Source organism: Phycodurus eques, chromosome 4, assembly GCF_024500275.1.
Source record: "Phycodurus eques isolate BA_2022a chromosome 4, UOR_Pequ_1.1, whole genome shotgun sequence".
Lineage (NCBI taxonomy): Eukaryota > Metazoa > Chordata > Actinopteri > Syngnathiformes > Syngnathidae > Phycodurus > Phycodurus eques.
Window position 1 is genome coordinate 26909538 of NC_084528.1, and position 21667 is coordinate 26931204.

General features: G+C 42.6%; 1 protein-coding gene across 1 annotated transcript; it reads right to left on the minus strand.

The window, feature by feature from the left end:
- Positions 1-800: 800 nt before the first annotated feature.
- LOC133401660 (ataxin-1-like) lies at positions 801-13672 on the minus strand. The gene is made up of 3 exons (XM_061674890.1): positions 13301-13672; positions 7416-9447; positions 801-6820 (listed from the first exon to the last, which is right to left on the minus strand). Exons 2-3 carry the CDS (start codon positions 9198-9200, stop codon positions 6149-6151), a joined length of 2457 nt encoding a protein of 818 aa, XP_061530874.1. The 5' UTR covers positions 9201-9447; positions 13301-13672; the 3' UTR covers positions 801-6148.
- Between the last annotated feature and the right edge of the window lie 7995 nt (positions 13673-21667).

Consider the following 21667-nt stretch of genomic DNA (forward strand, 5'->3'; position numbering starts at 1 on the left):
AAATAAATATGACGTCAAAGACTATTATTATTATATTATTATTGTCTCTATTTGTTGTTCTTTGTCAATTATGCCAAACAAGCAGGGTGTTTTATAAAGCCAAGAGGAAGAACTCTTGCTCCCCCTGATGGTGAGAATATGAAATGAGGAAACTAGTTTCAAGAAGACCTGAGGATGGACAGCTCTTTATAATGGTAACACGGTTGGTAGTTGGTCCTAAAATGCTGCTAAACTGAAGTTTTAAAAAATAGATGATTAATTTTTTTTAATTTAACTATAAGATAGATGACATGCTTAACGTTCATCAACGTCTTTGGTAAAGCGCAAGCACTTAAAAAAAGTCTAATTAATAATTAATAAATGTATTACTTTAAATGTCATTTAAATTAGCTATTGCTCGATGAGTCAGAGTTTGACCATTTTAGGTATGTTTTCAGAATATTAAAAGTATTCATGTGGTCGTAAGTGGCACCAAAATCCAGGAATGACACATATATATATTCATACACCCGTTATATAATTGTATAAAAGAAAATACAATTATAGTCTTGTAATTACCTAATAGCTATACTGTACTGCACTAGAAACAGACCCATATAATTCATCCCAGCCAAATAGTGAAGAAAATAAAAATATATAGTGTGTTGATATATTAGTAGTGTCATTTGGATCAATAAAGGGAAAATAAACAGATGCAAGCAGAGAAAAGGCAATTGGAACATAAGTGATCTGTGAATATAACTTGAAATGCTGCATTAGTCACGATGACAAAGGCAGAAAGAAGGAGACAAAAATCCCACTGAATTACATTAGTCTTTATTTCTTTTGGAATATATTTGATAAAATTTGAAATCAAACATTGTAAGCAAATATTTAACAGTTTCTGATTGGCAAACCTCAACACCATCAAAACAGGGGAACATTATTGATACATAATAAAGTGTAGTCGGGCGTAGGGGATCATAGCTGAGATTTGTCCAACAAACAGACCTCTATTACAAAACCGTTTCACACAGTCCGTGTACAGTTGTTTTGGAAAGAAAGTGCTCGTAATGGCTGTGTTGAACTGGTGCAAAAAGAAGCAAAATCATGTAATTTTCTGTTAAGTGACTGTGTGGCTTGGATAGGATTGTTTTGTTATCCTCCCCTTCGTCAACATTTTGGAAGACTTTACTACTTACTTACTATTTACAATTCAAAAGATGGCCCCATATGTCAAAGTGCAATGCAGTACTCCATCATTTCCAACATTCTTCAGTACAATTAAGTAATTTAGGGCACGATATTATTGAAATCTGTAATAAATTGGCTTTCTCTATTGGGTCTTTCTACTTCTAAGTGCTATGTCTTAAACTCATGATTTGAGTTCATATGTCATAAAATAATTTCAACCAATCGCTGACTGAGCAGAAATTTGGTTAGCCAGGATAATTATGGCTGTGCCTGGCCTGAAAAGGCATAGAGACATTAAATTGAGTGCAAATATGCCAGTCCAATAACAGGCAACGGACTGAGCAAATGTTTGCCAAGCTACAAATGCCAATTTGTACAAAAATAACTACCAGCACGAAAACAGGATGTGGTTTAAGGAGTTGAGGCAGGTCTATTTCCTGGAGAACGTTCCTGATAACTGCAAGCCCACAATCTCCAGGTAATATATTGCAACTTATTATAAACAAAACACAACCACTACCCTTTACATGCTTGTTAAAACAATTCTTTTGTGAGTGTACGCTTCATTTCCTCTCGAGAGATTTCTTTGAGCAGTCTGAGGTGGTTTCACTTGTTTATGCTAAGCTAATCGTCTGCTAGCTACACTGTCAGAAATAGGGGTACAGTAGGAGTCAGCTGGCTAATTACTAGACAACTAGTTAACTGTCGTACCTTTCATGACCAAAAAGGTACAGGTATATTCCCTAGTTGTAAAAGTGTCAATGGTACAAAAGCAGTATCTTTGTGGGTGCTACACCTCTGACAAGCTATTGTAGCCCTAAAGACAATGTACCTTTTTTCTGAGAGTGTATGGCTTTTTATTTGCTGCGCAACATCTAAACTCCCCCCACCCCAACTATTTGTTTTGGTGCCGACGCCACATTTTATTGATTTATCTGTGCTGCAATGTCATTTTAGATTAGTGTCTGAAGAAACAAATACAGAAGGAAAATTCCAACACGGTCCAAGCACACCGATTGCTTCCAACTACGGGGTGCGGTTTCTCAAACATGACATCCTTTTGGAGTTCGTGCAGTTTTGGAAACATTTTCAGCAAACCAGACTGCAAGGTCTGACTGAGTGGGTTGCACAATACACAACAGAAATACATTATACTACACGATATTGGGAAGCATAGGCTCCAAACATATTTCTCCTGGTCTGGAAAACGAAAAGATACAAAACCCGTACTTTGATGACAAATTTTAAGTAGTTGCGTTATACATTGAAGTGAACAATGTGAGATTTTGGATGGACAACAGTCAGTGGGCAGTGTTTAGCCTGAGCAGAACACAAACAGAACAGTCTGATTTTTTTTTTTTTTTTTTTTTAGTATCTCAAGAAAACACCTACAGGAGTTAGAAAAGGACAATTGCTATCGTGGTGAACAGGATCATCAACGTATTGTATTTTACACTGTGCAAGGTAAAGTTCATTATTAGAAGGAGGAGGCCAAATTTAAAGAAGGTGGTGTCACATTCATTAATTGAAGCAATATCAGGACCACTTTGATGGCTGCATCAATGGAATGATTAAAGAAAGAGCGCCGTGGCTCATACAGTACATAGGCTACATAAGGGTTAAAATATCTATATACACACACTGTACATAATCCTAGGATACAATTTACTGTACAAATCAACACTAGCTGGCTTTCAGTAGCTTTCTTTCTCTAAATAGTAGCTCTATCCATCATCAAAAATAAAAGTGAGATAGTTTGTCCAATGGGTGTTTACATTCCCTGCCTCACTATGCCATCATTATACATGTAGGACATGATGAAAAACAGTCAGTTGATTATCCTCTTCGGGTGTTGGGGGATATGACCGCCATCGCCTTTGCCGAAACCCCACACCCACCGGATGCTTCATCAAAGTGCTGCTGCTCAGAATGTACACAAACACAAGTGATCGTCCACATAGATTTACCGCCTCAGGCACACATACATGCATACGGACACACACACCCTTCCTGAGTATGAACTGTAGGATTTTGGCTCTATTCTTAAATGAAAATGAAATACCAAAAAGACTGACGCCACAGAGGCGCTGATGTCGCAGGTATGTACTTGAAGACAAGAACTTCGTTGAGGAAAAGAGGCTTTTTTTGTATCGGCCCCACCTGGTTTTTAAACCAGGCCAACCTGATCTAGTAATGTCCCTAACAATATGATCATTTTATTTATCAATCTCCCTCAGCGCTACTGAGCACTCTCTAGCTGTCAACTAACTAGTTAACAGAGGATGTTGTGCTTTAGCCTTCGCCACACTTATTACTCATGCAGCTGTTTTCATCGACAGAAACAGTTGACCATCGGAACCCAAACATTTTGGTGGTAGAACAACTCAGAATTTGGCCTAGAATTTCAAAGATATGGTCCAAAGGTCTAACATTTCAGAACCCAAACAAAAACAGAACGAAATGAGACAAAGTACAATTTCCTGGGAACATTTGTAATCTGAACACATCAAAAGTCTACACACTCCACTGTCCAGGACCCACTCTACTTGATAAACCCTAAGAGTGTTATGCCTTTTTTCCACTGCACAGCACGTACTTCGCTCGTGAGGCGATACTACATGGGTGGCATAAACCTCTGCTGGTCACTCATTGCGAGTGGATTCATCATAGTTGTATCATTATAGTTTATGAGGCTTTATAGTTAGAACACACGTTAGCTTACTCTGTTGCAGTGCCTTAGCTACGTCATCGACACTGAAGTATTATACAAAGTGTGTCAGAAAGGTTCCGGGACTGGTGTCACAGAGGATATATTTCAAAACCAAACTACAAAGTACAAGTTTTCCCCTTCGAAGAAATCCTAGAGTGTAACACACTTTCCCAGCCTTCTATGCAACGCCATCATGCACTCAAGAAGGGATTATTTTGGATACCTCAACAGCTGTCATCATGGCCATCTTGATGTTGTTCATGTCTTCAAAATGGATCCCCTTGATGACCCCCTTGAGCTTGGGAAAGAGGAAGAAATCACACAACGCCGGGTGGGGTGAGTGGTGAGGTTGCTCCAGTAATATGATGTTCTTCTTGGCCAGGAACTGTCAAATGCTCAGGGCATTGTGAGCAGGTTCGTTGTCATGGTGACACATCCTGCCACAATTCTTGCCTCTTCCCGCGCACTGAACAAAGAAACCACTACAGGATCTCTTTCTAGACATACTGTTGATCGTCTGGCCCACACTGAAGATGAAAACTCTTTGTAGTTTGGGTTTGAAATACAGTGTATCTTTTATGACACCAGTCCTGGAACCTTTCTGCCTCATATCATATTCCACAGTCTCCATTTTGCTGACTTTGGTCTCTTTGTGAATAAACATTCTCTCGATACTGCTGCCAACCTTATGGTAAATATAGGAGACCCTTGTTCTCCTCCAATGTTGTTGTTTAGTGTGTTACATTTAGATTGATATGTTCACTGAGGATTGCGCTTCACTGTTTCCCACAGTACTGTTTTGAAGTGGAAAACCAACAATCCTGGATTGAGGAGAGTAGAGCTGAGCTGAGCACATACTCTGCAGTGGAACTGCTGCATTAGTTGCCCAGGGTAGTGAGCCTGCAAAGGGAGATGGAAGCCGATAGCGAGCTAGAGGATCACTTACCAGCTGTAGAGCCACATACTGTATTCCTTCAGGTAACTGAAACAGAGCTAAAAGGGAGAGTGAATTTGATCAGGCTTCTGCTTAACTCCAAATGGAGGTTGAGGTTTCTTCTTGTCTTCTGGATGCGTAATAAGGCAATTATTTGTGGCTGGCTTGCCAGCTTCTGTTCATATTGCAGTTTAGATCTATACAGTTTCAGAAATAGGGGTGAAGTGGGAGTCAATTTATTCCACTCGAGGATCAATCTACTCAACTATACCTAACAGAGCTAATAGCCTACAAGGTGAAGGTATAAGGGTGCTCCCAAGTTGTAAAAGTTAAGCGTTAGTGGTACAAAAGCATGTGCCCTTTGAGGTACCATACCCATTTACAAGCCATAGTACCCCTAAAGATACACTAATGTACTTTTTCGGAGTGTTGGGGTGAGCATATTCAGATTGGTAGTCTCTTGATTTTTTACATAGAAATGCGGCATGCTGCCAGGCTTGAAAACACCTATCTTGGGGCTGCCTGATTTCTTTAGAACTGAACTACTATAGGAATGTGGGATTGCACGACTGCTGTGACACACGTTTTGCAAACCGTCTGTATCAAATTGTCATGTACTCATTGCCGGTGCGACAAACCACACGTCCGTGACTTCATAAGTCAATATCGAAGACAAAAAGCAGTGGTTTACATTCATACCTGACCTCTGTGCACGCCGTGTGCCTCACTGTTGACAATCTTACAAACAAACAGTCACTTACACAAAATCTGCGGCAGCACACGCTCAGTGGTGTGAAAGAATGAATGATAGTAATAAAAACCGAACAGATGTGTGAGATGGCAAAGATTTCTGCCATGATTATTGCCAAATTAATATCATCATGAAACCATACAGTGGTTGATCTTTGACTCCTAAATGTACTAGCGCTTATAACGTTACTCCATCCAAAGAAACAAAAAATGCGATGGCTTGCCGTCTACACATGAACATCTGTTCTGTGCTTGTTCATGTTTGTCAGTCCAGAATGCGACGGCTGTGAATGATGTGACAACAGAGATCCAGCTCATGATAGATGACACACTTATAGGCGTCTTACCAACACTCAAGCTCAACATGCACACTGCACTTATTTTTGCTTACAGCATTGATTGCACTGATTCCACAGTGTGCGCGACCACACACTGTACTTTGTTGAAGGTGTCTGAACCTATGGTAGAAATAAAAATGGTGATACTGTGTAAACTCTGCCATGTTATATTAGTCTGAATAGAGAGAATACAGAGTAGATAAACACAGTACAAACATATTTCTTATAAGCTCCCTCGACAGACTACAGTTTGATCAAGCATTTTTCTCTGCCGCTGCTTGAGTGGCCCTCTATGCTGATTTTCACCTCCTGAGAGATGATGGAGGGTTTGAGCAGAGTCCACGGAGGCTCCCCCTCCACTCTTTCAGTCTGGTCCCGCTCCGGAGCGGACCATCGTCTCTTGCGAACAGTGGTTCTGTCTGGATCTCTGGACTGTATTTTGCAGAGCGTGGTCATATCTATTTTCTCTGATCCCTCTCTTATACCTGCAGTTCCAGAGATTGCCAGTACAGATTCTCCTCCACAGATCCCTTGCACTGATCCTGGATTTTGTCCCATTTCGCGTGGTACATGCCGTCCTGACGCAGATCCAGTTATCCTTTTGACACTGGAAGCCTTCATAAGAAGACCGCTGTTCATGCCTGTAGTGTTTGACCTTAGACTGTTGCTGACAGAGGGATCTGTGTTGTTACCGGGGTCAGAGAGTCTTGCGGTCTTCAACCTAGCTCCCAAACCCTGGCTGTCTGGTAGAGAACCATTCCTTAGACCCCGAAGGGTCAGAGACACACAAACATCACCTACACACAGCTTAGCGCAGGACAGCTCAAAGAGCTGCGTGGTCCTGTCAGGACAACAGGATGACCACCCCTGTCCAAATACGAAGAAGGGATATTCCACCAGCACCTCCACACACACCTGCAGAAACACACATATGTGTACCTTAAGCATTGTGCTAAACCTGAATGTTTTGCAGAGAATATCTATGGGGCATAGTATATCACATAAGGACTTAATGATCAGGTTTGTAGAACATAAACATTACTACTACACATTCAAACCATGAGTGAAAAGTGTTTCTACTGGATCCATGGGAATTCTGCCATTGCAAAATAAATTTTTATGAATAATATTAACTTGTAAATAAATGTAATAGTTCTGTTGTTGTATTTTAAATGCATCTACTGTATTCCTTTCTACCTGTATTTTCCTTTTCTGTTTTACTTACTGAGAAGATGAGCAACCATATAATATATCAATTTATTTTACACAGAAAGCTTATCTGCTAGAGTGGGAAACAAGCTTGCATATTAAACATGGCTGTGCAGATACATTTCCTGAATGCTATTATCTCTTAGAAACAATGTACTGAAGATGTTCACTGCCTATTAATATATTACGAGTTTGTTTTTGACCATATTTATTCTACCACTGGAACTACAGATTATTATATACAGTGGCATTCAATACCGATAGTAGTTATACACCATAACAAGAAAAATGTTTATCTCACCTGGGCTTTGAGCTCCCCCACAGAAAACTGAATGACCACAGCATTAGGACTCGGGCCACTATCGATTCGCTCAACTGTGCTGGAGTCAATCTTCAGCTCACTGCTGATTTCTGCACTCTGGATGAAGTCTTCTGTTTTGAGATCCTCCACACGCTTCAACTCTCCATCAGCAAGCTGGATGATTGAGCCTCGCATAAAGAATGGCGGAAGCGCCACAGGTGAGGAGGGAGAGGAGATAGTGGGAGAACCTTGAATGGAAGCATTGGCAGAAACGGTAACTGGAGCTGGGACTGGGGAGGAAGCTGCCACTACTGCAGGGACATGGTTTGAAGGCAAGGCTGGGAGAGCTGGAGCTGGGGCTACAGCAGGAGGAACTTGATTTCCATCTGGGCCTATTGGCTCACATTTGGACAGGGCAGTTGCAAGATAGGCATGAGGCATGGCGGTGGATATTTGAGGCGTTGTGGTCGCCGTCAGGGAGCTGACAGCACGGCTGGTTTCCATTTCTGTGCTGTTATTTGCACTGCTGACTGGGATGAGAAGGGACTGACCACTTGGAATGACCAGGTGCTGTGGCAGCGCTGCATGGTAGCTGACTGCATGCTGGTTGGCACTGGTGATATAGCCAATGATGGGTGCTTGTGTGGAAGAATAAAGACTGGCTGGCAGCTCGTCAGGGGGCAGAGTCGTCTGAATGACTGTATGGGGTGTGACAGACTTCATCACCTCTGATGACGAGAGGGAGGAAAAGGAGGAAGATCTTGAAATAGGTTTTCCCAAACAGATGCTTCCCTTCTCAGTCTGAACTAAGGAAATCTTATTTGAACCATGTTCCTGATCAGTGCTATGGTTTGGCTGGGCCACAAGTAATAGGGAGGTCTGAAGTCCTGATGGGTTCTGGCCATAGTCTGCTGGCACGAGGATGTGTCGTGCCTCATAGCTCTGAACTTGCTGATGATTTGCTGGTTGGGTGGGAGCTTTAATCGGTTTGACCACTTCTAGCTCACCGTTCAGCACACTCTTAGCATGTACCTCTGGTTTCTTTCCGGCAGAACCATCTGCATACTGAACAACCAACTGAGAGGGAGCGAGGGTGAGCGTTTGAGGCAGGACAGCAGTATGAGGGTGGAGCTGGAGGTGGGTTCCAGGTGTTGTAGAGACGGCAGCTCCACTGACAGTCAGAGGTGTTCTGCTATCAAGATGGATGTACTGGCTGGTGACTTGCGGAGAGCTTGGGAGGGAGACGGGAGCAAGCTCTGTGGGAGAGAGGCCAATTTGGAACTGCTGTTCCCCTTTGGTGCCAGGCGAGATCAGGGCAGTGGTGTAACCATCCAGGTGAGGGCGCTGTCCCATAGAGCTGGTATTAGCGGGAACTACGTGAGAGGAGATGTAGCCAGCATAGGGTCCAGAGCTTATGAACTGAACATTGGGTCCAAGCTGAGCAAACTGGATGGTTCCTGTGGGCTGGGGAATGGCTGTGGGATAAACTGCAGGTAGGGAGGCCAACGGCACTGCTGATAGAGTAGTAGCTGAGGTTGGAATAGTAGGAGGAGACGAGGAGGAAGTAGATGGTATGGGACATCTTGGGCTCTCTGAGTCTCTGGACCTGCATCGTTCACTGGCTACACTTGCCAGCCATGCTAGGTTCTCTGTGTGGGGAGCAGGATTGTGATGGACCACTGGAGGAGTTGATGGAGCCACTGCCACTGGCCTCTGCTCCAGTGCCAGGATTTCTCGTTTTTTAGGTGGCAGACATCCATTACTTCGCTCCTGATTGGATTTCATTGTGCCAGATTGGTTTTAAATCTCTGTGAGCACTTCTATTGTCTGCAGTGTCTCTCTCACGCTCACTGTCAGCGTTAATGTGTTCTCTCTTTGTCAGGGTGCAATGGCTCTGTTGGTGTTGACTAGCATACAGCTCCAGGTCTCAATCCAGACAAGGTGGAATCACTACAGCTCATAAAATGAGCTCCATAAACTTCATGCGGTATCATCTCTGATGGATCCACTTCTTCCACAATGTTGGAGGAATCTGACGACAGAGGAAAAAGTAAAATAAAATGGGTAAGTACGTACTGCATATGCACACAGTTTGATTACAGAGATGGTCAATTGGCCCATACTAGTGTTCCATTTTTACACTTGCCTTGCAAGGCTAGCTCAGTAAACACATCTTTACGAAACATGGTAGGTGGAAGAACGTGAAAAGGTCCAAATAGTTCTTTTGAAGCTTCTAAAAGTTATGCAACTAAATATTAATAACATCCAGAGTGCATTTTGAATTCCATTGCTCAACTATTTCTGTCTGCTACTGGGTTCACACACCCATTTGTATTGTATAGGAATATTCTGGTTATGCAACATTTGTTCCCTTACCTTTGATTTGAAAATAGATCTTTGAAGACATATATTTGACAGTTCTTACAAACACCTGTTTCACTATTGGTTATTACAGTGGAGGGCCAGTGCTTAAAAGGCAGACATCCTAGTGATCCACTTCAAAAGTGTGTCTCCTTTCATGTTTGTAATGACGTTATGCTCATTTTAGCCACTAGGTGGTATAAATACTACTACAGTACTGAAACTATTAGTACAACAGATTGATGTTATTGCTCTGGAGGATGTTATTCTTATTTAGCATAGCATATTTCTTTGACTGTGGTCTCTAATTATTCATTCACACATTTAAAGAGAATATAAGAATCAGAGCCAGAATCCAACAAGATTTTCCATAAGAGAAAGTAGTACCATGATATTTCTATTACAATTTTAATGGCAGATTGGGGTTTCTTGGTCACATAGTGTGTGTCAGTGAACATCCTTGCTCATGTGGAGTGTATGTGCATTGCTGTTGGCTGTGTCAAAGCACTGGCAAACCGAAGAGAAAGGATTACAATAGAGTAAGAACCTCAGAACAGTTTTTTTTCCCCAACTCGCCAAGGCCTTATAGAGGCAAATATAAAACGTAAATATTTTATAAATATAATGTTCACCTCCAGACAGACTGGGTCCGCAAGTACATTACTGAAACAGAAGAAAACAAGCTGAAATTTAATTTGGGGGCATTCTGAAAGCTGTAATAATTATATCACTGACAAATTTTGTTACAAAGTTGCATCCCTGAGAGTTCTACTTAAATCAAAGTCAACTAAAGTATTGTATGCATCTAACTATGTCAAACAGCCCATTCAGCATTGAGACATGGTCAATATTTGAGTGAAGGAATAAATCGACATATTCTATTGCTGCATATTGTAGATCTGTGCACACACAGAAAACACACACACGACCTTGTTACATGCATTTACTATGCAGCCTCAAACTCTAAAACAACACCGTGCACACATTTGCCTCCCATTGACTCTTTCTGTATACAGTGGAACCTCTACAGTTGAACACAATCTCTCCGGAGACTGGTTGACCTCCGATTTGTTGGGATTTTGACACTGTTTTCCCATTGAAATAAGGGAAAGCAAAAGCTTACAGCATAACCAGAATTGTCACACTAGTGTAAAAAGAAGTTAAAAACTGTAAAAACAACAAAACCTTGTACAGTGCTTTAACTTTGTAAACACATGTTAACGCTTACAGTGACAATGGAGTATTAATGCTTTGAATGTGAGTCGTTTTACTTCTAGTAAATATTCTTTGTCCCTCAACACCCCCTGTTGAGGCTGGTGCTTGTATAGGAATAACTGCCATAAAAAGCAAAAGCACAACCGAACTGACTTTTCAGGAGTTACACTGAGGTCTCGCGTGATCTCATGCATGACGGCAGCTCAAGTTTTAGTATATTTTATCAAATTCCCATTGGATGACTTTCTACTTCTTCCCCTGTACCTTCCTAGATGTTCTGTTCTTTTATGGAGGCTTATCTGTGGGTCAATGAACAAGTCAAGCTAAATTGCTCACTAGCTAGAAGCACCGCAGAGATTGAGTGTATGACACACACTTACATACAGTACGTGCACTCATTCATACATAACATTCAATTCAAATGAACTGCTCTTTTTTTCAAATTACAGTACATAGGAGGCTCACCACACGAGGCAAACACAAGTGCCCTGCATAAAATATACAGCGGAATCAGAAATGGACCTTGGTCGGTTTCTGTTTGGATAAGTCTGTTGCAAGATAAGACGAGGTTATAGCTTGCCAAGGAAGCAAGAAAATATAAATAAATAACTCTGATCAATGTATGTGATCATAAAGCCTCGTACAGCCACCAGATGTAACAAAAGAGGATCGTAGAGAAAGCGTGAGGGGGAGGAGAGGAAGCGCGGCAATGTAGGATGACAGATAGAGCGGTGTGGATGGTAAAAAGTCAGGGAGAGGATTCGGAATGGGGAAGATGGAGATAGAAGGGGTGAGAAAGACAGCGCCGCTCCTCCTGACCCACATTGAGCAGTGCCTGCAGCATCAGCCCCCGCCTCGCGATACCACCACACTCACACTACACGCCGTGCAGCATTACTCTGTGGCAACAACCCCACCTCAGCAACACCTGTAATGACATCATCATCTCAGCACGACACAGCGAGCAAGACGAGACTAACCGAAACCGAAATGCAACCTCACTTGACATCAGATAAAACTGATGGGAAGGTGTTTTTCCCCAGATTAGAAACAGAGTGAGCAAATGGTCAAACATAAACATCATCTCTTGATCTTTGAGCCTATTATTAGATCAGTGACTCTGGAAAACGCACGCCTCTGCGTGATACTATGGAGAACAAAGGCGCGCTTTCAAGACACGAATGTCACAGCGAGTCAGAACGGTGTGGAGGCTCTGGATCCAGCCCTGGACTGTTCCCTCTGCGAAGACAAGTATGATGAAGGGATGACATCAGATAAGGAGAGGTGGAGGGGCAGGCGAGGCATTTTTATGTGATGCGATGGTGTGAGAGTCCCGGATAAAAACCTGCACACACCACACAGAGTATGTGGAGCTGGTGTGTTGACTGACTCCAGGTGAAAGGCAGATACATGTCCTCTCTTACGCAGCATTACACCCCCCCCCCCCCCGCCCCCCCAAACCCCACATACGCTCGCATCTATCCTCAGCTTCATAGCAATAACATCTCTCTGCAGCAGGAAGAGACAAGGAAGGAGTGATATTCTACCGACAGTGTCCTGAGTCTCGACTAAGCCAGAATGCCCCCAGAAAAAGGCAAAATAAATTTGACCCTGGACTGACATTCGTGTAGTCAGTAATGCTTATATTCATATTTCACCTGCGAGAGCAGACATAGATGCACAGCCCTGTGCAGCAGTGGCTATATTTAGAAAACAAAAACATCATCATTATCAATTTGAGCGTGCATGAAACAGCGGGGGGAATTACCGAGAAAGGCATGCATGTGGGATTCTCTGCATATAAATAGAACCTTGCCTTAATCCCAGCACCATGCACCAGGCAGATCAATACAGTAGTCTGTTTTTTCCCTTAATTTCCAAAAGAGCCTTTTTACTGACCCATCCCCCCACCCCTTTTTTTCCCCCCTCTGTGTAAAACTAACATGTGTGTGTCCCTTTAAGAGGCGGACCGAGCCGTGTGCTTGACGACAGCCAAAGAACAGGCACTGGGCCCAGGCTGTTTGTCTCCACAGTGACTCCAGAGTTCTGCATCAGTGCCGGACACACACAGAACACACACTCGGGCATGCTGACATGCAGGCCCTCCTCCCCTCCCAGAGCAAGCAACTCAACATCTGAAGGGGTTCAACATATCTAGCCTCCCTGTTTTTCATTTGTAACATGACAGTGTATAGTAGCAGGACAGAAAATACTACTATGCCACAAATCAAAACGCAAAGAGACAAGCCGCCTCCTCCTGCGCCCCCCCCCCCCCCCTCTGCTGGTTAAGAGTACTAAGAATAGCTCACCAGTCCTTCCACAGCCACCGCTTGCAGAACATGTGCAATGATCCTCCTGCGCCTCAACAGAGTGAATCCCGGAGACGTGCTTCCTCGCAGCGTCCTCGTCCCGATTCCTTCCTTTGTGCCTCTTGCGAGGACTCTGTTTAGGAGTTGCCCCTCCGTTGCCCTGCAATCGGCCTGATGGCAGAGGAGGTCTCCCCCCTCCGCCGGCCCCCCCTTTCCTGTGCAAAAGCCAGCACCAGGTCTTGCGTGTGAGGCTTCTCCAACGTGTGTTATGCAAGGCCACCAGACCGCCAGCTCCCACTCTCTCTCTGCCTGGCTGCCTCTCTCCCTTTTTTTCCTCCGTGGCTCTCCCTCCTCTTTCTGCCTGCCTCTCTCCCTCAGTACTCCAACTGACACAGCTCCTCCCCCTCCGCCAGCCCCATCAGCCATCAGGTATTCATTCAAAAAAAAAAAACACACTACTTGGCTCCTCGCCCAGACTACGCTCACACAGGGAGGGAGGGAGGCTGTCAGTGAGCAACAGACGGAGGGAGGAAGGAGGGAGGGAGGCGAACTTGGAGAGTCAAAGAGGGTTTGCACAGACCAACACGGATGTGTTTGAATATAAAGACCTATTCGCATGGGCATATTCATGCAAAGACACTGGCACATATACATGCGAGCAAAACTGACAGGATTAAATTGTGGAGTGTGTTCGCAAAGCCCCTTTAATGCTCTGCCCTTGTTCATTTTCATATGTATTTCCCCTCTCGAGGCAAATCTCCATCTAATCTGCCCTACAATGATTGAGCCTCACTTCAGATGGAAAATGACTCAGAGTAACCAACAACCAGTCATCCCCTGTCTTTGCACCGAGAGATATTTCCCCTCATTCACGCAGACACACATAGCAAACTGCACAGATAAACACCCACACCCAGCCACTTGGCCGTCTTGGGTCCACTTTCCCCTGCTGGTCGCAGCACAGAGAGAGAGAGCCAGGCTGCAGACAGGCACTCTAGTGCCAGGACAGACTGCTATCTGCTCCTCTGCAGGCGCCACACGCAGGGTGGCCCCTCCAAATTGACAGCATGGAAGACATCCATCCATCCATTTTTTGAGCCGCTTCTCCTCACTAGGGTCGCGGGCGTGCTAGAGCCTATTCCAGCTGTCATCGGGCAGGAGGCGGGGTACACCCTGAACTGGTTGCCAGCCAATCGCAGGGCACATAGAAACAAACAACCTTTCGCACTCACAGTCATGCCCATGGGCAATTTAGAGTCTCCAATTAATGCATGTTTTTGGGATGTGGGAGGAAACCGGAGTGCCCGGAGAAAACCCACGCAGGCACGGGGAGAACATGCAAATTCCACACAGGCGGGGCCGGGGATTGAACCCGGGTCCTCAGAACTGTGAGGCTGACGCTCTAACCAGTCGGCCACCGTGCCACCGGGAGGAAGACAATCCAACAAAATCATACACTTACAAGAGGACTCATAAATACGGTATACCTTCCCAGGTGTTTTAGCGATAGGAAGTGTTCCTGTGCCTTCTTTGGACAACCAGAACAAAAGGTGTGGATATAATTTTGCTGCCAGGTTGTGATTGTGAACAAACTTCCTCTTCCATGTAATATTTCGTGGGTTTTTAAAATTATTATTATTTTGGGCTTCCGCAAAACAACATAAACATCATGCATCAACACATTGCAAACATATATCCAGGATGCAACTGGCCCATATACTGTACGTTTCAGCCATGTCCACACAAGACCTTCTTTCTTCATCGAGCAAACTGAGTTGTCAGATGAGTGAAAAATAACTTTGAAAAAAAAAATGCAGCCAGGGAGAAGACTTTAAAAAAACTCTGAACCCCTAAGATTGAACAGCAACCATTCTCGGATTCATCCCATTAGTGTTAATACACTTGAACGACAAAGACATAATGTGAAGGTGAGTCACTTCAGATGTGCCTTAAACACCTTACAACATTCTTAGTCTTCACATAGGTATATATATGTCATTAGTACAATTTAATAACAATGGAACACTTTATTTTTATTGATAAGTTACAACATGAAGGATGACACTGCAGTCTTACTGCTTTCAATGTGAGCCCTCCTATGTAACCTTTTTTTATGCCTGCTTTATATTCTTCATCTCTTATCATGTTCTTTTTCACTTATAACAGCCCTTGTCCAGACTGCTCCTTTTTAAATGTCTTTAAAAAGTCAAAGAAAAAGCATAGCATGCAGAGATTAGGTTTTCCACCTTAAAGTGTTGAACAAGCCAAGCAAGCTAAAACAAGCTTTCACGTGGTAATTCCAGCAATGAATTCCATGTCGCATAAAGTTGTGCTGCACTGTGTTTGAGTCTGAATGAGGATAAAACTGTCAAACATGTCAGTTTGAGCTAAAACGTTTCCAGAATCGTGTGCATTTTTTAATTTCTTCCACACAACTCAGGCTACTTGCACCATTTCTATTAATGTTAGCATGCATGCAATTACAGTCTATGCTGCAAGTGTGGTACAGTCATGCAATAACTTCAAAATAAATAAATAAGTAAATATTGATCTTTTATTTACAGTAAGCATAGTACTGCTTTAAGAAGTCACTGTACTGTTTTATGCTTACAATCCTGCATTATTTAACACCCACATACTGTATCTCTATACACTACACACATTCCCTCATGCACTGTAATCCAGGAGCCTACAGTAGCACACAGCACAAAACCTCCAGTGGCTTCCCACTTTTGCAGGATATATACTGTTAGTGTCTGACCTTTTACACACTCAAAAGTTACGAATTAGCTTCAGCAAGAGCTTTTAACAGAACAAATATATCAAAGCCTTGAGTCTACAGGAAATGTTCAGGTTACCTTGGAAAAAGTGTAGGTGTCCAAAATGATTGCAATCAAAGTATCATCACTGGCCTCTGGCTTCTCTGTTTCCTCGCCACACGGTTGCTGTGAAATCATCCTATAAGTGCAGCAGACATGTCCAGACATGTAGTACCAACCCACACACAAGCAAATGAAAACATGATACAAACAGCCCAGAGCAGCAACTACATCTCTCGCTGATTTAATGAGGAATATGTGCTTATGATGAATATTTATTAAGTCAGCAAACTCAGCTGGGTGTAAATGTAACATCTGAGCTCAGTACGTTGTAATTGTGTTGAGCACATCTGCCTCACAATTGTGAGGTTCAGGGTTTGAATCTCTGCTCCAGCCTTCCTGTGTGGAAGTTGCATGTTCTCTGCATGTTCTCCTCGTACATACGGGTACTTCAGCTTCCTCTCACATTTCAAAAACATGAATGTGTGGATCATTGAAGACTCTATGTTCCATATTCGTGTGAATGCTTGTTTGTCTACAGAAGTGTTTCCCAACTTGTATTGCACCAATTGGTACCAGGGTTTAATAAGGTTTACATAAACCATCCATTTGCTGCGCGTTTATCCTCACAAGGGTCGCGAGAGTGCTGGAGCCTATCCCAGTTGTCATCGGGCAGGAGGGGGGGTACACCCTGAACTGGTTTCCAGCCAATCACAGGGTACATGTAGACAAACAAACATGCCCTATCACATTCACACCTACAGGCAATTTAGAGTCTTGAATCAACCTACCACGCATGTTTTTGGAATGTGGGAGGAAACCGGAGTGCCCGGAGAAAACCCACGCAGGCATGGGGAGAACATGCAAACTCCACACAGCCGGAGTCGGGGATTGAACCCCAGTCCTCAGAACTGTGAGGCAGACGCTCTAACCAGTCGACCAACAGCATCACTATAGGAGGGAGGCGAACTATGGTCTCCAAGTGCTTTTAGTTTGAAAGCCTTACATAAACCAATTTACTTTATAAAAAAAAAAAAAAAAAAAAAAGTCTCATGGCACACCACCAAACAAAAATATTGAAGTAATGTTGATGTCGTCTCACTTTACTCACAGATTGACTCAGTGTGAAATCTGGGCGTGTTTAATTGAACACAAAACTCATATACAGTACTCGCAGGTAACTATGATTCTTTTGTATGAATAGCAACAAGTGGATACAAAGTTTTATTGTACCTAACATTTAATTGTTGTGCCTTTTAATATATAGTCTAACAACATATTTTTATTAATACAACAGTTATTTGATCATACTGTGTTTTTATTTTTTTCTGAAACCAACATTATTCAGGAAATACAAATAATGCTGTTTACTGTAGAACACTTTGCAGTGGTGATGTGTGCATATAAGACATGTAGCAAGGCAGTGATCTTACAAATAATTATCCCAGGGAAATAGTTTGGGGCAGAATCATAAAATATTACTGCTAACAGTACAATCATTCTTAAAATAGAACAATATCTAGAAACGGTTCAGCTTTAATAACTGTAAAAAGTCGACCGCTGGGTGTACTGAAGCTACACTCTGTTCAATTCCATCCTACCAGATGAGGCAGATGGGGTGGGGGAACCCTGGGTATTTGCATTGGTAAAATAGAGAATGGAGAATAGTGAGTGGGTGGCGGCATTATGGGAGCATGTGTTCGCAGAGTGGGAGGTAAAACCACCCTGGCAAGGTCCTGTCTGAGAGCAGACCTTCCTCCGGCTGTGGCTGGGCTCCGGTTCGGAAGTAGCAGCACGAACGGCAACGCTATGCGGGGAGAATGTGAAAGTGCTTGCTGCCATGGCAACAAGGCCGCTCCACAGTCTCCAGTCCACATTAAGAAAGACGGCGAGCAATGTGGCCGCGGTTCAATGGCGGGGAGCATGACACGCTGAAAGAGCCTATTGAGAGCCTGTGAATTAGTTAAATGCCAGAGTACAAAATCAGCAGTCCAGGAGGATGACCTCATTTTTAGCTGTTTGGAAATATTACATCTCGTCCCTTTCTCTATTTGGCCTCAGGGTAGGAAGATGGCTGCTGGTATTAGTGCTACAAATTTAAGTAACAACATGTATTAATGGGACCTTAAACTAACAGCTTAGACATCACTGTATATAAAGTACGGTAAGAGAATGACCTTCCATATCATTGCAATGGTGTCCTTAGATAACCAACCTACTTTAGTGGTCTATGATATTGTTGGACCAGCCAGGACACAACAGGACGAGTTGTGTTAGCACTACCCTCAATGCTAGCATTACAATTTTGAAGTGTGTACACTGCTTGCATGAACTTTAACACACACTAAAAGGATATTTTAACACACAGTGCTTGGAATGTACAGTACATTCATTACCTTGAGTCTGACTATTCCGGTTATATTTCCTTTCACGTAAAGTTAGTTCAATAACGTATATCACACATGTTGGCGAATTATTATTAAATGAGATATGATTTTGCAATATTTGAGCGTTGGGTCTTTATCGGAAGACTCTTTAAATTATCCCATAATTATTACAGTCACAAACAGCTGTTGCATAGCGACAGCAATGTTAACCCCGCCCAAAGTCTAATTTAACTTAATTGGAAATGAGTTAATTTTTGGTTTGTTGATTCTTTGTATTCACCATAGTATTACAATTCACAATAACAAAAAATGGTCCTAACTGTTGCTTCAAATGCGTGCAAGTGATACTAATGCTTTTAATGCTAAAAAACAAGTTGTTTAAAAAAAAATCAAAAAAACATTTCATTTTATTTGAATCACTTTAAAAGCAGGCACTTCATTTCTACATTCCAGGAAATGGTTATGGACAAATGCCCATAACACTGACTGTTCATTGTACTGGAGGATGTTTATCGTTTTATATCCGGAAATGAGTTTGGAAATATTTTGTTATTTTAGGCTCTGAATGTTTTCCACTCGAAATCGCTCAGAGCGCAGTTACGAGTCACAGTGTCGAAGAAGTGTCTGGTTAGGATGACATTAAAATAACCAAGACAGAGACGATGACTTTTTTTGAAAAAGATCCTGCAGAACGTTTCCTGAAATTACCTAATAACGAATTTTAAAAAGCTGGTGGCTTGGTAACGAAAGGTTTGGTATTGGAATTTTTGACAATTACTTTCTTGTGTATATGCTGAAAGTGAAACTCATCAGAACAAAACAGGTTTCTTCTTAGCTGAGTCCAAGTGCCAAGACTCCTTTTCATTCAGCTCAAAATAGAAAGTCAGCGCTTACGCAGGTCTCCACAAAATAGTTCAGGCAGTGTTCGGGCGGGAGTGATTTGTGGGGGTGGAGTAACAGAATCACAGGGAACCGAAAGTATCTTGAAAATGCCAAACAGAGCTCAGTGTGTAAATCGTTGACTTCATCTGCTTGTGAACAGCCTGGGCAACTCCCACTTAGAATAAAACCAATGCTGGATTCAAATAATGTATATGTAACACATTGATTTACACGCCGTGTCATGTTATCCGACAACCTGTGTTCATATGAAGAACGCAACCATCACTTAAATGACCTCGGTGACCCCGGTGAAAGCCTGCCCACTCCCCCTCCCCACTGCGGCATCACTACTGCATCAGAACAGCTGAGGGCAGCCCCCAATACAATTAAAATACAGTACTATATATTGCCGACTTTTTTCTTCATTTAAAGACATTTCTATCAATCCACTGTAGATGTAGACAGCTACATCTGTCGTACTATACATTTTCAAAGTGATAATATGTGATGAGAATATTATGTGAAAAACAAACTGACACTTTTAAAACACAATTTCAAATAATTAACTCTAAATTCAATAAATAATAATACAATAAACCCTAGAAGTCAAGCATATTCTTCCTTGTACGCACAATTGATTTGGAACAAATGCACATCTGACCAAGCAACAGTGTGATCAAAGAGAGACAGGAAAGAGTAAAACTCAGTCCTCGACTCTGATGGTCAAAATCAACATAATACTAAATAAAGGGAACAAAAAGCAGGTTGAGTCTAAATTGTTATTTAGAATTTTATGTCTGCAACACTTTCCATAAAAGCTGGGACAAGCTGGTTATCGAGTGTGGACTCGTATGGGAACTTCGTGATTGCTCGTCACTCACAGTGAGTTTTGTGCTTGCCTCGTATCTATTTTTGTAACAGCAGCAGAGCTGAGTGTGCCTCTGAAAATGTGCTTTATTCGTGTCATAATAACACTTATTTATTCACTAGCCCAGAAATGTGTTCATTCATAATAGATTGGCCATGGCAGTATATTACAAAAAGTAATGTACAACCCCAATTCCAATGAAGTTGGGACGTTCTGTTAAACATAAATAAAAACAGAATACAATGTTTTGCAAATCATGTTCAACCTATATTTAATTGAATACACTACAAAGATAAGATATTTAATGTTAAAACTGATAAACTTTATTGTTTTTAGCAAATAATCATTAACTTTGAAATTTATGGCTGCAACACGTCCCAAAAAAAGCTGGGACAGGGTCATGTTTACCACTGTGTTACAGCTTTAGCTGTTCAACAGTCCGGGGTCTCGGTTGTTCATAAGCAAAGATGGGGCGAGGTTCACCTCTTTGTGAACAAGTACGTGAGAAAATAGTCGAACAGTTTAAGGACAATGTTCCTCAACGTACAATTGCAAGGAATTTAGGGATTTCATCATCTACGCTCCATAATCATCATCAAAAGGTTCGGAGAATCTGGAGAAATCACTGCATGTAAGCGGCAAGGCCGAAAACCAAGGCCAAGACCTTCGATCCCTCAGGCAGCACTGCATCAAAAACCGACATCAATGTGTAAAGGATATCACCACATGGGCTCAGGAACACTTCAGAAAACCAATGTCAGTAAATACAGTTCGGCGCTACATCCGTAAGTGCAACTTGAAACTCTACTATGCAAAGTAAAAGCCATTTATTGACAACACCCAGAAACGCCGCCAACCTTCTCTGGGCCGGACCTCATCAAAGATGAACTGATGCAAAGTGAAAAAGTGTTCTGTGGTCCGACGAGTCCACATTTCATATTGTTTTTGGAAATTGTGGATGTTGTGTCCTCCGGGCCAAAGAGGAAAACAACCACCCGGACTGTTATGGACGCAACGTTCAAAAGCCAGCATCTGTGATGGTATGTGGCTGTGTTAGTGCCAATGGCATTGGTAACTTACACATCTGTGAAGGCACCATTAATGCTGAAAGCTACGTACAGGTTTTGGAGAAACATATGCTGCCATCCAAGCAATGTCTTTTTCACAGACACCCCTGCTTATTTCAGCAAGACAATGCCAAACCACATTCTGCACATGTGACAACAGCGTGGCTTCGTAGTAAAAGAGTGTGGGTACTGGACTCGCCTGCCTGCAGTCCAGACCGGTCTGCCATTGAAAATGTGTGGCGCATTATGAAGCGTAAAATACGACAACGGAGACCCCGGACTGTTGAACAGCTGAAGCTGTACATCAAGCAAGAATAGGAAAGAATTCCACCTACAAAGCTCCA

Coding starts and splice junctions, on each gene's coding strand:
- LOC133401660 (XM_061674890.1), bottom strand. CDS start 9,200: ATGAAATCCAATCAGGAGCGAAGTAATGGATGTCTGCCACCTAAAAAA. Junction 6,821..7,415: donor TGGGGGAGCTCAAAGCCCAG/GTGAGATAAACA, acceptor GTGTTTCTGCAG/GTGTGTGTGGAGGTGCTGGT.